This window comes from Argiope bruennichi, chromosome 5 (genome assembly GCF_947563725.1).
Source record: "Argiope bruennichi chromosome 5, qqArgBrue1.1, whole genome shotgun sequence".
In the NCBI taxonomy this organism is placed as follows: Eukaryota; Metazoa; Arthropoda; class Arachnida; order Araneae; family Araneidae; genus Argiope; species Argiope bruennichi.
This window is the reverse complement of record NC_079155.1, coordinates 35,251,712-35,264,728: the sequence shown is the minus strand read 5'-3', so window position 1 is coordinate 35,264,728 and position 13,017 is coordinate 35,251,712. Positions and strand designations below refer to the sequence as shown.

Sequence of the window (13,017 nt, the reverse complement as noted above, 5' to 3'; positions counted from 1 at the left end):
TAGTCCCAAGGAAGGAGCATTTGATGTGTCTTCCGTTCAACCAATGAATTCAATGTAAATAATCAAATAACTCAATGTCAGTTTTCAAGGATAGATGCCGATCAGACGAAAAGTTACATGTCAGTTCATGAAGACTAGTGTGGAATAGACCACAAAACGCAAGCAACTGCCCGGTCATCAGGAAATACTGATTTGAAGCCAGAATTTTTTTTAAAAAATATGTAATGAAATTATTATATTTAATATCTTATTTGAAATTTTTATTTTCTCATATAGGAAGTATGCAAGGAGAAAGTATTGTAATCATCAAAAAGTTTCAACCCGAAATTTTGACCAGTCTGAACGTTTCAGAATTTTTTGTGTTTGAACAACACATTTTTCGAATTATATCTGTATGTGAACACGATAAACTTAATAACGCTTGGAGCTAAACGGATGAAATTTGGTATAAATATAGCATCAAATTTTGAATGAAATCCATTGAGAGGAAGTCTGTATGTCCGGTTGAACGAATATAAGTTAAACAATAACCACAAAATGAAGAGAGCTATAAGGATAAAATTTGGTGTAAGATTTAACAAAAGTATAGATAATCATTAAATTGGAATCAAGAAGTTAACCATTTGGCAATCTATAATTTCACAAGCATGTAATCATGAGAACTAAAACCGAATAGACTTAAATAGATGAAATTTGATACGTGATCTTGTAACTAAATTTGTAATTCTATATCAAATTTTGGTTTTAATTGAACGATTAAAATTTGCCCTAAATACACTTTCGATTTTTTGGTACCTAACCGCATCTCAACGATTAGTTGCCAAAAAAAAAAAAAAAAAAATCGTCTAAGATCTCACTATAATAGGCTCTTTTGTGACTATTGTTCAGTAACGGCATATGATTAATAAATCTCAAGTACATTTATTAGAAGGTATGCGAGAATGCTTTAGAGGATTTTTAAGCCACTGCTTTCAAAATTAAAGTAATCATATTCCATTTCTTTCTTCGAATGTGAACTAGATAATAAAATCTATCCAAATCCTACTTAACCTTACCTAGTCAGGTAAGGTTAAATAGGCGCCTAGAGTATAACTTAATTTTTTTACCGGCCCCAACTATCACTATTGATATAAAAAAAGTTGTTTCTATCAAATTTTGAATGAAATCCATTCCAGAGACTGTCGGTACGTTCAATGCTCTGAATATAAGTTAAACTATAACTATAAAACAAAGAGAGCTAGAAGGATAATATTTGGTACACAGGTTTAATATTGAAAATGTAGATACCTTCAAATTTGGAATCAAATCCGTCAAGGGGTTGACATTTGTCAATCTGTACTTTCACAAGCTTGTAAAGCATTGTTCGTTTGTTTCCTCGTCATATTTAGCATTGAAAATGACAAATAAGCTCTAATACTTTGAATCCATTGCATTGGAGATTCCTGCAATTCTGTTGCCATTATAGAGTTTGATTTTGATACAGCCAGTTCAAATCTCAATAAAACGTAATTTATAATCTCATTATAATTGAAATATGATTTGGTCTTTGTCATACTTATTTTGTTATGGTATTAGCATGCTGTGTGAAAAGAAAATATTAAAGATTGCATCGCTTATATTAACATATAATTGACGAAAAATGACTGTAGCATATATTACCAGCTACAAAGCGTATTCTTTTAATTAGCTTCGAATTTAAGAATCATTTTTTGATGCTTTCGTTGAATGTACGAATCTGTACAAAAGAAGACACTGATGTTTGTATTAGAACGAAAGCGATATTCTAAAGGACGACATAGTTTTAGCTTTTATTGCGATATTGTTTAAGGCATGCCGTTATCTTTTCACTCCTTCATAGATCTTTAAAGATATTTAAATAATTTTAGACTCATAGTAAATATATATATTAAAATAAGATACTCATAATGAATGTCTATATATGCGCCAACATATCTTCATTCTATTTTATTATGTCGATAGAAAATGTGATTAAATTAAAAGCAACTGAAATATTCCTTTAAGTGTTTATATTTTATTTCTGTCACAAAATATATTAATAATAATCTTCCACCTTCATCAACCACTTGACTACCCATATTAACAGTATTAATTTTATCACACTGTATGAAAATACTATTTTTCAATTATGGTTGTACAACACTCTGATTAGTTTAACTATCTTTCAAAGCAAACAATTGTTGAATCTGGGAACTGTGTCAATTTTTATTTTAAGATATCTTTTGAAACTTTAAAAAAGGTAGGACATGATAGCGACCACTGATGTCGCATTTTTAAATGAAACGAAAATTTTCTTAATCGCTACCATGGTTGTGGCTGGGAAATTCTGTTATGGATTTTTTTTTTTTTTTTTTTTGTCATAAAGAATGCATAGTGGATTGGGAAACTTCTTTTGAAAACAGAGATATAGCGAAATCGGACTGTAAAATTGGCCCTTTGGTTTTCTATATTATTTTAAAAGTATAATAAATAAATCACATTCTTTGCAATAGAAATTTTATTCTAAAAATTCGGTCTATATAAAAGGCAAAAAATCTAAACGAAGTGCAATGTTTTAAGGTTCTTCAAATATTTTTAAATCAAATTTCAAAATTTTATTCAAATAAAAAAACAATCTATCAACTCAACTATCAAACCATGCCAAATCAGAATACAAGAAATATTTATTAGAATTGATTAGAATGAAATTTCCAATTAATGTACAAATTTATACGAGGGAAATAATTTTTGTAAATAGAAAATGAAATAAATAAGTAAATGGAAATTTTATTTTAAGAATAAAAATGTGATTATTTATAGTGCTAATCTGATAAAAGTCAAAATGTTAAAATATATATTTCAAAAATTGAGCAATGAAGTAACATCTTATAAAGCAACCGTTAATCGAAAATGAATAGGTAGAAGCACAGTGGAATATTGACTGATCGGCAGAAATTTATTTCACCTTAATAAAATCAGAAATTGTGGATTGAAGAATTACAATCTTTATTCGAATTCAATGTTATGTTCAAATACAAAAATCAGCTTTATTTGTATTTCATTTAATTTTGAAACGTCTTTTTATAAAGTTTTCTTATAACCATATTTGAAAATTTTTGTATTAACCTGTTAACTGTGTATGACAAAATATTTCAATGGAAAACAGGTTAACAGGTTAAAAACAGCTATAAAAATAAAAAAAAAGGAAGAAAATTTACATATCTTTTAAAGCAAATAAAAGTCAATACAACAAATAGATTTACTGGAATGTTTTCAACCTATATAAAGTATTTGACAGCACCATGATTCTTTTTCTACACAACAAAATGAAATAAAAGAAAAAAGAAAAAGCACACACACAAACCTGTATATAATACCGCGTTCGTGAAGAAAAAACAACCCTATAGCTATTTCAGCAGCATAAAACCTACAATTGAAAAGAAAATCATTAAAAAATTTGTTAAAACTATAAAATTATTCAATGAAAGATAATTTATTTACTAAAAAATTACTCATGTTTACAATAATTAAAATGTAAATTTATTTCATAAATAGCACAGCATAAAAATATATTCATAAAATATAAAATATATTAAAATATCTTGCATATAAAAATATACTAATAATGTTCCAAATCCTCTTACTATTGTCAAAAATACATTTTAAAATTTAATTAAAAAATACATATTTTGCTTATAACATGAAATAGAAACTTTTATGTAGCAGAATCTATCTTAGTCATTCAGTATAGATTTGTCTCGGTTTGTAACCTTATAAAATTTTATAATGCATGCTTTTGTTTTCAGATATTCAAAACAAAGGACAAAATATCTGCATGTTGCACTTACGTGGCAACAGGTTCCTTGAATTTGGCACATTTTTGTATTTGGAACATGAGGTCACCACCATTAATAAATTCCATAACAAAATATAATCTGTCCTAAAAAAAAAAGAGAAAATGTGAGATAAGTTAGATTTATTTTTTATAAGCATTAAAGGATTTTAGTTTCCTAAATCTGTTATTAAATAATTCATAGGAAATAAATTTTAATGTAGCAAATAACATTAAATGATGTAACTTATATGTAAAAATTCAATTTGGTTACTTGTTAAATATTAATTTTATTAAAATATTTTAAATCGACACTATCTTTTATTAGGAAAAAAATTATTAGGAACATCTAAAAATATTAGCTTTACACTAGTATGTAAGACTCAGCGATTAATAAGTGTAAAATACACGAAGTCATTTAAAGCAAGCTAAGAGTTTAATAAAATTTTTTAATCATTTGGATACTTCACAAGTTTTTTTGGTGTCTGAATGATGCTATATAAAAAGGATGATTTTTTTGGCCTTATTTATAATTTTATTTCAGAAGAATTTATCATCCTTTAATATTTACTTTTTCTTTCACCATCACTGCTATTGCGGCAAAAGATGATCTTTCATATCATGATTTTTATTACTTAGACCCGAAGTAACATTCTCTTCTTTTTGGTGTTTGCATGCCTGACCAAAAAAAACAAACCTGATAGGAATTCCTTTCTTTTCTACATAAATTCTTTTGCACTGGTGAGATAGGGATTCACTAAATCTCAATAATCTTGTATACTGATCAGGAATACAATATTTTTTAATAATTAAACAGAACGTCATATAGTAATTGAATTTAATGTTATTGGTTTAATGTGTAAGCATACAAAAGATTTATGAAATAAAAATTGAGATAAAGATTTTGTCTTCAAATTAAAACCCAAAGAGAAAACTTATCAAACGAGTGTATGAATGATTTAATAAAACAATAAAAATGGTTTAAATTTAATTACAGCAAAAAAGAATTGTTACAAATTAAAATATTTTTAGAAATTTAAACAAAATAATGCAAAAGGTATATCGCAATTAAATTAGTATTATTAAAAATAAAATTTCTTGCTGTTTAAGGTGATATATAAAAAATTTTAATATTGATCAAAAACTAAACAAAAACGCCATGGTTTCACTTCTTTTTTGTTACTTAATTAAACATCTAAAGAATTAATAAATACTGAAAAATTGGAAATTGTACATTTATCCGAGAAATGCATCTTCAAATTTCTACTGTTTAAGAGGACTATTATTTAATGGTTACTATTTAAGAGGACTTTTGGGCAAACAAACGCTTGAAAGTTTCAATTTTAGTTTAAACTTTCACTCCCAAAAGCCTCTACAACCTTGAAAAGAAAGCTAATATTTTATTGTAACATACAAAGTTGAATTATACCAATATCATTTTCTCTAGAAGAAAACATTAGTATTTACATGCCTTTTAGAGCAGTCGTTCTTATTTTGATACCCTAAATTACTCCTTATTTTGAGAAGTTCTTAAATTGAAGAATGTAATATATTATTGAATCTGATAAGATTTTCAATTGCAGTAATATGAGATAGAGTTTCTCACAACATTAATGAACTGTGTATGAAACATATAAGACTTCATAGACCAATGGGAAAAGAAACCAGACTGCTAATAACAATAATATTTGCATGCTGTAATTATTTCAAAATTCAGGTAACATTTCGTATAATTCCTTGTTCTGGCTGGTCCCATTTATTTTAGTTGATGTTTCGAACTTTTTGACTGTGAATTTTTGACATATTTTGAAGGAGCATAAAATCAATGATTGCTTTTCTGGTTCAATTGAAATAAAATTCAGTAGATTTGGATATACTGAGAAAAATGGGGAACTTCTTATATAGTAATTTTCAATATAATGATCATTTTTATCTAAAGTATTTAACTGAAAATAGAATCATGTTATACTGTAGAGTAATCAGGCAGTATAGGTTCGCCCAAATGAATCGATTGAACACTTTTCTAGATTTACAGTCAACTAAGTGATAGAATTTTGCAAATTTTGTTACCTTATAACTACATAATCAATATTATGGATAAACAGCGAACTCCAATTTTTTAGATTAATTGGAACTAGACATGATTTGGATAATCGATTACATGAAAACAAGGATAATTAGGGAAAAAAATCTTATTTTTTAAGAAGGGGGTGGACGAAATTTGCAACGCATTAATTTAATGCTAAAAGAATAATGTTAATCTACATATTTTACACTTATAAAGGTAATGAACACATCAGTAAAATAAGTTGTTTCATTGCTTTACTTGTAAATTTTGTTAGTTATGACTTCTTTACTTCTTTCACAAAAACAAAACAAAAGAAACAAACAAACAAACAAAAAAAAAAAAAAAAAAAACGTCCATAAATTTTAAAAGAAAATCGATTTGGCATTTGTAATAAAAATTGTGTTGTTATAACTGGTATGAGATGCATGATATAGTTTACTTGAATAATTCATATTATTGCCCAGTGTTATTTTTGTGTTAGGATTAGACGACAAAGTTTTGTGCACAAAACTGCATGGACAACAAATAAAGAAAAATCCATCCAACTAAAAGTGGTAATGTTTAGGCGGACTTAAGGAAAATGTAGAAAATTGCATTTATTTCTAATTAATTTTACATGATACTTCATGTATGTGAGAAATGCATGAAAAATATAATATTTAATTGAGGAAACAGAAAAGTGTTTACTTTCTTAGTGGAAACAAGAAGTGTGTAGTTAAAAATCAGAAATTTTTTTCCAAACAGATGACAACAAATGAATATTAGCTTCATACATGTTAGACAGATTTATACATGAATAAATTTCAGAGACCACTTATAGTTTAGTGGTTTTTGTTTTTCATCAATTGATCAGTTCCCACTGGCAGAATTGCATTATGTAGTAAAGAACTTAATAAAATAATGTGCAAATATATCCTACGGATTCAATGTAACCAGATTCACTCAAGCCAAGTTGAATCGATTTTTAATTTGCAGATTTATCAATTGCAAACGAAAATTACTGGGAATTGTTGAGTCTGACGATTTCTTATTTTTTGAAATCTATTGTCTCCAGATCAACTTTTAGAAAAGGAGGGGTATCTTAGGTTACAATTAAAAAAAAAAAATTTTTTTTTTTATGAGGATAAATGAATTTTCATTTCTATTAGGATAAAGGCGATTAAAATTACAATTTTTACAGTTATAAAATCTCATTTCAAATATCACAATAAAAGATTAGGACGAAAAATCTATAGAAATATTACTGTTGTTTGAAAACAGGAATGTAGTTGCACTAGAAATGGCGGCTTATTCGATAAAGCCAGGACTCTCTTTTCAATCATGGCACACTCCACGTCATCGTCTTGAATAATGACATCCTTTTTTAAAATTTTAATAGCATACAGTTCGTCTGTACCTTTTCTTTCGGCAAGCATAACCTAAAAGGGAGAGAGAAAATAAATGATACTAATATTAGATATTAATTATATTACATCAATAAATAAAAATAATAATAATAATAAAACCCAGGAAATCTTAAATTAGCTCTAGCCTTCATATTTTATGCAAAAGAATTTCAAACGATTTCTTTATCTTACATGAGTAATTTCAATAGAAATTCAAATAATAATAATAAAAGCTTTTTTTTACAGTGATGCATCCACAAAACCTTTTTTAAAATTGCTATACTACTGCATTCAAAAAGTTCCATAATTTTTTAAATTCCATTCATTTTTCAGCAGAGCGAACGGAGACTGTCAAATCATGTCGGCACTTTCGCACGTATGCAATGAAATAATTAAAAAAACGCAATAACTTATAAAAAATAATGTTCGGTTTGTAATCTTGGTATTTAAACACATTTTAAAGTTTCAATCTGTCGGAAAAAATAGATTCTATTACCAAAACACTGATTCAATTTTTGGGTAATTGTGTATTAACCATGTGGTTAATACACAATCAGGGATTCATTGAAAAAAAATGCTGATAGTATGGCAGATTCAATAAAAATGCCAGATTCACGAGAAGGTGAATATCTCATAATTATTTTTCGCCAATGATAACTAATGTCCACAATTTTATGGGGGAGGGGGATTAGCATATTGTATGCGAGAACATTTTACGGAGACTATTTCCACGATTTCATTATTGTATTCACAGACCAACAGATCGGTATCATCATTTTAAAAATGTGTTTTTCAGATTCAGAGAGGTATGAAAAGTGCAGACTAATCAAAATATCGAGTTTGAATTTCTCTTTGTATATGAGAAATTGAGAATACAATAAATCAAATACGAGCAGGCCACGGTGGCCAGATGGTAAGGTCTCGACTTCGGAACCGGAGGGTTTCAGGTACGTGACCCGATTCCACCGAAGAACCGTCGTGTAAGGGGGTCGGTTGCACGTTAAATCCGTCATGACCAAACGTCTTCCCGCTGGTGTGGTGTGGTGTGGAGAGGGAGGTGCCAGCTCAGGTGACATCCTCGTCATCTGACCGCGGTTCAAAATGACGAGGTCCGTCCCAAAATAGCCCTAGGGTTGCTTCAAACGGGACGTTAATATAACCAAACCAAATCAAATACAAGCATTGGATTTCTAGTAAGTTGAATTTCTAGTAAGTAGAGAAACAGACTACTGCCCCACATATTTCATACATCCCTTTTTCTCGGAGAAAAAAAAAAGCAAAGACTAAGTAAGAGCCGGCATCTCTATATGATTATGAAATAAAACTCCTCGAATTCTCTCGTATATTCTCTAATAAATGTAGTTATATATTATTAATTGTATGTTATTAGAAAACAATAGTTACGAAAGAACCAGTGGTTATTTTTGCCTCTTAATCGTTAGGAAACGGTCAATACACAAATGTCAGAAACCTAAAATCTATTTTGGACGTTTTTTTTCTTCTTCTTCTTCTTTATCTCTTTTTCTTTTCCCGAATGACCGAAACTAAAATTTGCTACAGAACTGTAATTGAAGTCACAAAATGACATACCAAATTTTATATATTTAATTCATCGCATATTTGAGTTACTACGTTCAAATGCTCGTGGAAATACAGGCTGACAGACAGTCAATTCTTTAACAGATGTAGTTCAAAATTTGATAAATATCTACACTTTAGACGCCAAAACTATGAACCAAATTATATAAATCTAAGTTGTTACGTTTTTTAATTATCTCATTTTATATGCATGCAAAAGTACAGAGTGACAGGTGGTCAACTCTCGAATAGATTTTGTTCCAAATTACAGATCAATATTTTAAAATGTTTCATCTGTGTACCAAATTTTATTCGATCCTGCTGTTAAAATTTTCAAGTTATGATTCTCTCTTGTACTCACACAGACACATTTTTTTTGAATGAATAACTTCAAAATTTGATAGAAATCGACAAATTTGATGAAAATATACCAAATTTGATAGATAGATACAAATCTGATGTAAAGATACCAACTTTGATTTATTTGTCTCAAAGCGTTTCTGGGTTACCCTATCCCATGCAGACCAATAGACATAACTTCAAAAATGTGTTTTTCGAACTTGAGAAAATCTAAAACATGGAGGTTTGTCAAAATCGTTTATTTTTTGACGATTAATACTTTTTTTTTCTATACTCTGATTATGACAAAATAATCATTCATAACAACATGCGGTAAGAGCTAAAAGTGGATGAATTGGTAAATAGTATTGTACTGTACAAGAAAAATAATGAATGTCATAAGGTCAAAACTGAGAAATGACTTATATATATATATATATATATATATATATATATATATATTAAAAAAATGAAGAAATGATAAAATCAGCAATAAAATTTCTACTATATATATATATATAAAAAATAAGGTAAATTATGTTGTCTTCTTCTACCTTTCCAAAACTTCCTTTTCCGAGAACCATTAAGAAGTTGAAGTCGGACGCCTTGATGACATCTTTGGAACTCACATTTAAAGGAATGTTTTCGCTCTCATAAGATGGCCTCTGGCTCAAGGACATGCGACACTAAAGAAATAAAAAACGTTAATGGTAGTTTTCCAAGTGTTTAATATAACACGAAATCTACCCACAGAAAATCGAAATTATGAAGAAATAGATGAAATTTGTAGGGCAAACGAATACAAATAGGGTCCTTATCTAAAGGGATTAGTAAACCATATTACAGTAATTAATCTTTGATAGACGATTGTTGAATACTCAATTTTGTCTTCTAAAATATTATGAGAATGAAATATCAGATAGTGCCTGCTGTTGCCAACAGGATATATATTGAAAAAACAGGATATATATACATACAGGATATATATATATTGCTATTAAAATTCTTATTATGTTAGAAATAAGTTTGCAACATGCACATAACAGTAAATGCAAAAATAAATTAATTTTATGACTGCATGTTTTTTTTTGTTTGTTTATATGATATTTTATTCTAAAATGTTGAATCAAAAGTTCTTTCTAAAACTTCTAACTGAATTAAAAGTAAGGTAGCTAGCTATATATGTCAATCGTTAACATTTTTTTGACAATTAAAGCCCAGTATTAGCAACTCAGATTAGCAACATACTGAATCTAAGTAGCGAATAACTTAATATAAAATATGACTTTTTAAAACATTTTTGCTATGAATTATTCGTAAAATAAAAATTAAAAGAAACCTTTTTATATCATTTTTTAAAAAAGAGCATTTAAGTGTTAAGAAGTGATAATCAATTTGAGTATTATTAAGAACTATATATCTGCATTATAATTATTTTTTCAATAGTAAAATGATGCTTTTACTGGGCAAATATTCACCCTGAAGTGTTGCATAATGTCAAATTACAGAAATAATAATAATAAAAATATGTCAACGAATTTACATTTCTATACTTATCGCAAGTAACTGATTTATCATAGTTTCTATAAATATTTGTGTTATTATAGTTTTTCTCTTAAAAACTTAAGAATTGTTTGATGATTTTTGTAATATTCGTCTAACAATGTAGCCATGAGGATAGTCTGAATAGATTAAATGTAGTAAAATGTTTCGGAAAAAAAAAAAAAAAAAGTGCATTCTGTACCCAAAAAATCAAATACAGGAAGCTTATAATTTAATGGACCTTAATCAGCAAATGAAAAATTAATACAAATATGGTATGCGGATTCTAATGCCATGAAATGATATTACACTTTATTATTTATTAATATTATGCAACAATATATATTCTATTTTAAATATTGCTCATAATATTTCAAATAGGATATTAAGATTTAAGGGACTTTTGATCTGAAGGACGCTTTTCCTACAATTAGACGGTAAATAGAGAGTTAATTATAAGGAAAAAATTACACGAAATCGATAATTTAACATATAATTTGAATTTTACTGGAATTTTGAATTTCACTGTTGCAATTAGTCAAACTCTAAATTGCAACAGTGAATCACTTAATCGATTAAATAGCACCAGCTCAAATTTTACATATAAAAAAATTACGCCGAAATTTTAAATTAAAAGTAAAAAATTGAAAAAAAAAATAAATTTAAATTATTTTGGGTATAATTTATGACTTATCAGTTAAATTATTTAACTAACCAATTTATGATCGCTGTAGTCTACCATTTCAAAAACCAACAGTGTTAAAGTCTACATAATTCGGCTTAAGTTTTCTTTTCAATTAAAAATGCATATAAATTTGGATTTTTACGACAAAGAAAACTTCTACCAAGTACAGTTATAGACATATTTGGTATATAACTCTGTTTTGGTTATTCCGAGTGACTACTTCCGCGATATATTTTTTGAAAAATAATATAAAATACTTATTTTTTAGAATTTTTTCATAAAATTAGCATTTGAAGCAAAAATGTACCAAAATCAGTTATCATAAGATCTATTTTTTTTTAACTAAAAGGAATATGTTTTTTTTTTTTTTTTTTTGTTAAAAAGAGATGTTAAGCAAGAGCTTTTACTAAAGAAATACATTGTATTAGTCCTGAACTAAGAAATAAACTATATTTCTATCCAAGTTTTTACTGGGGTTCGATTTATAAAATTTTTATTTATTTATTTATTTTTACATTGTAATAGAATGAAACAATTGTAAAATTCTTAGAAATAAACACATTGATTTTTTTTGTTGCTTCTTTAAATACATAAAAGGCATTTCATTTTATAAGAAACGATCATTATTATGTTTAAAATTTTACATTTAAAGAAAAAAAAAATTAGAAATCAAATTTCATAATTTGACTGCTGTTAATTTTTTTTATTTGCTGATATATTTATGACTTTGTTTGTAATTAAATACAATATTTGGCATCACACTAAATGATCACCATTTTTAAAATGTACTTTTTTGACCTCGAAAGTGAAGAATATTAAATTTTCACGTAGAACTGTTTATAATCAAAATTTTTCAGATACAGAAACCCTGCTTTTATAAAAACAATTCAAGATATGAAAAATTTAAAAAAAATATGAAATGGGAATACAAAATGATTTGTCCAATAATATATATAAACTAACTATCCTTCTTCGGTGCCTTACTTTCATTTTATTCTGCAGTTCAGCAATAGCTGCACCCTCCGGCGGTACAGGAACGTTGTAAAATTCTCCCTCTTCCGCCGTGAGGAGTTTGAACCAACCTTCAACGGGGTTCTTCATGATCTCGGAGATGCCGAAGGAAAGCGAACCCATGAAGTCGTTCCGTGACGTTCTGTCCCAATCCCAGACCTCCACCAGCAAGCGCCTGTCTTTGTCTTCGGCTTTCAGATCTCTGTGAAAGGATCCAGAAATTTTAAATGTCACGAAAATCATTTGCAATTAAGAATTTAAGACTCTCAAATCGTTCCTTCACGACCTTGAAATAGATGTATTCTAGTTCCAGTTCACATTCTTTTACCGATTTCAAACGACATCCACCACGAACATAAAAAGATGGCCAACAACTCAAATAGCTCAAGATAATGTATAACGTTTCGACGATAATACGGCAATATTGAACATGTTGTAAAAGCATCATGCAAAAATGTTTGTGCTACTAGATAAGTAATTAGTGCTTGAGGTGTTGACTCGATTAAATTTCGATATAAAAATATTTTTCTTTAAATAATTCTTTATTAAGAAAAATGAATACATGAAAATTTACAAATTA

At 27.8% G+C, this 13,017-nt stretch overlaps 1 protein-coding gene and 1 long non-coding RNA gene across 3 annotated transcripts in view; one reads left to right on the top strand and one right to left on the bottom strand.

Annotated features, from left to right (window-relative positions):
- The window catches only part of LOC129968827 (uncharacterized), a 35,106-nt gene extending 22,467 nt beyond the window's left edge, over positions 1 to 12,639 (top strand). The window contains exon 2 of the long non-coding RNA XR_008784445.1: positions 12,429 to 12,639. This is a non-coding gene — a long non-coding RNA (uncharacterized LOC129968827). The remainder of the gene's footprint in view (positions 1 to 12,428) is intronic.
- The window catches only part of LOC129968826 (protein kinase C, brain isozyme-like), a 195,985-nt gene that overhangs the window by 54,018 nt on the left and 128,950 nt on the right, over positions 1 to 13,017 (bottom strand). For both annotated transcript variants that reach the window (XM_056083100.1, XM_056083099.1), the window contains exons 7-11: positions 12,411 to 12,639; positions 9,754 to 9,885; positions 7,142 to 7,315; positions 3,846 to 3,937; positions 3,362 to 3,424 (exon numbers count right to left, since the gene is read on the bottom strand). In XM_056083100.1, the coding sequence (XP_055939075.1) occupies positions 3,362 to 3,424; positions 3,846 to 3,937; positions 7,142 to 7,315; positions 9,754 to 9,885; positions 12,411 to 12,639 (690 nt within the window). The remainder of the gene's footprint in view (positions 1 to 3,361; positions 3,425 to 3,845; positions 3,938 to 7,141; positions 7,316 to 9,753; positions 9,886 to 12,410; positions 12,640 to 13,017) is intronic.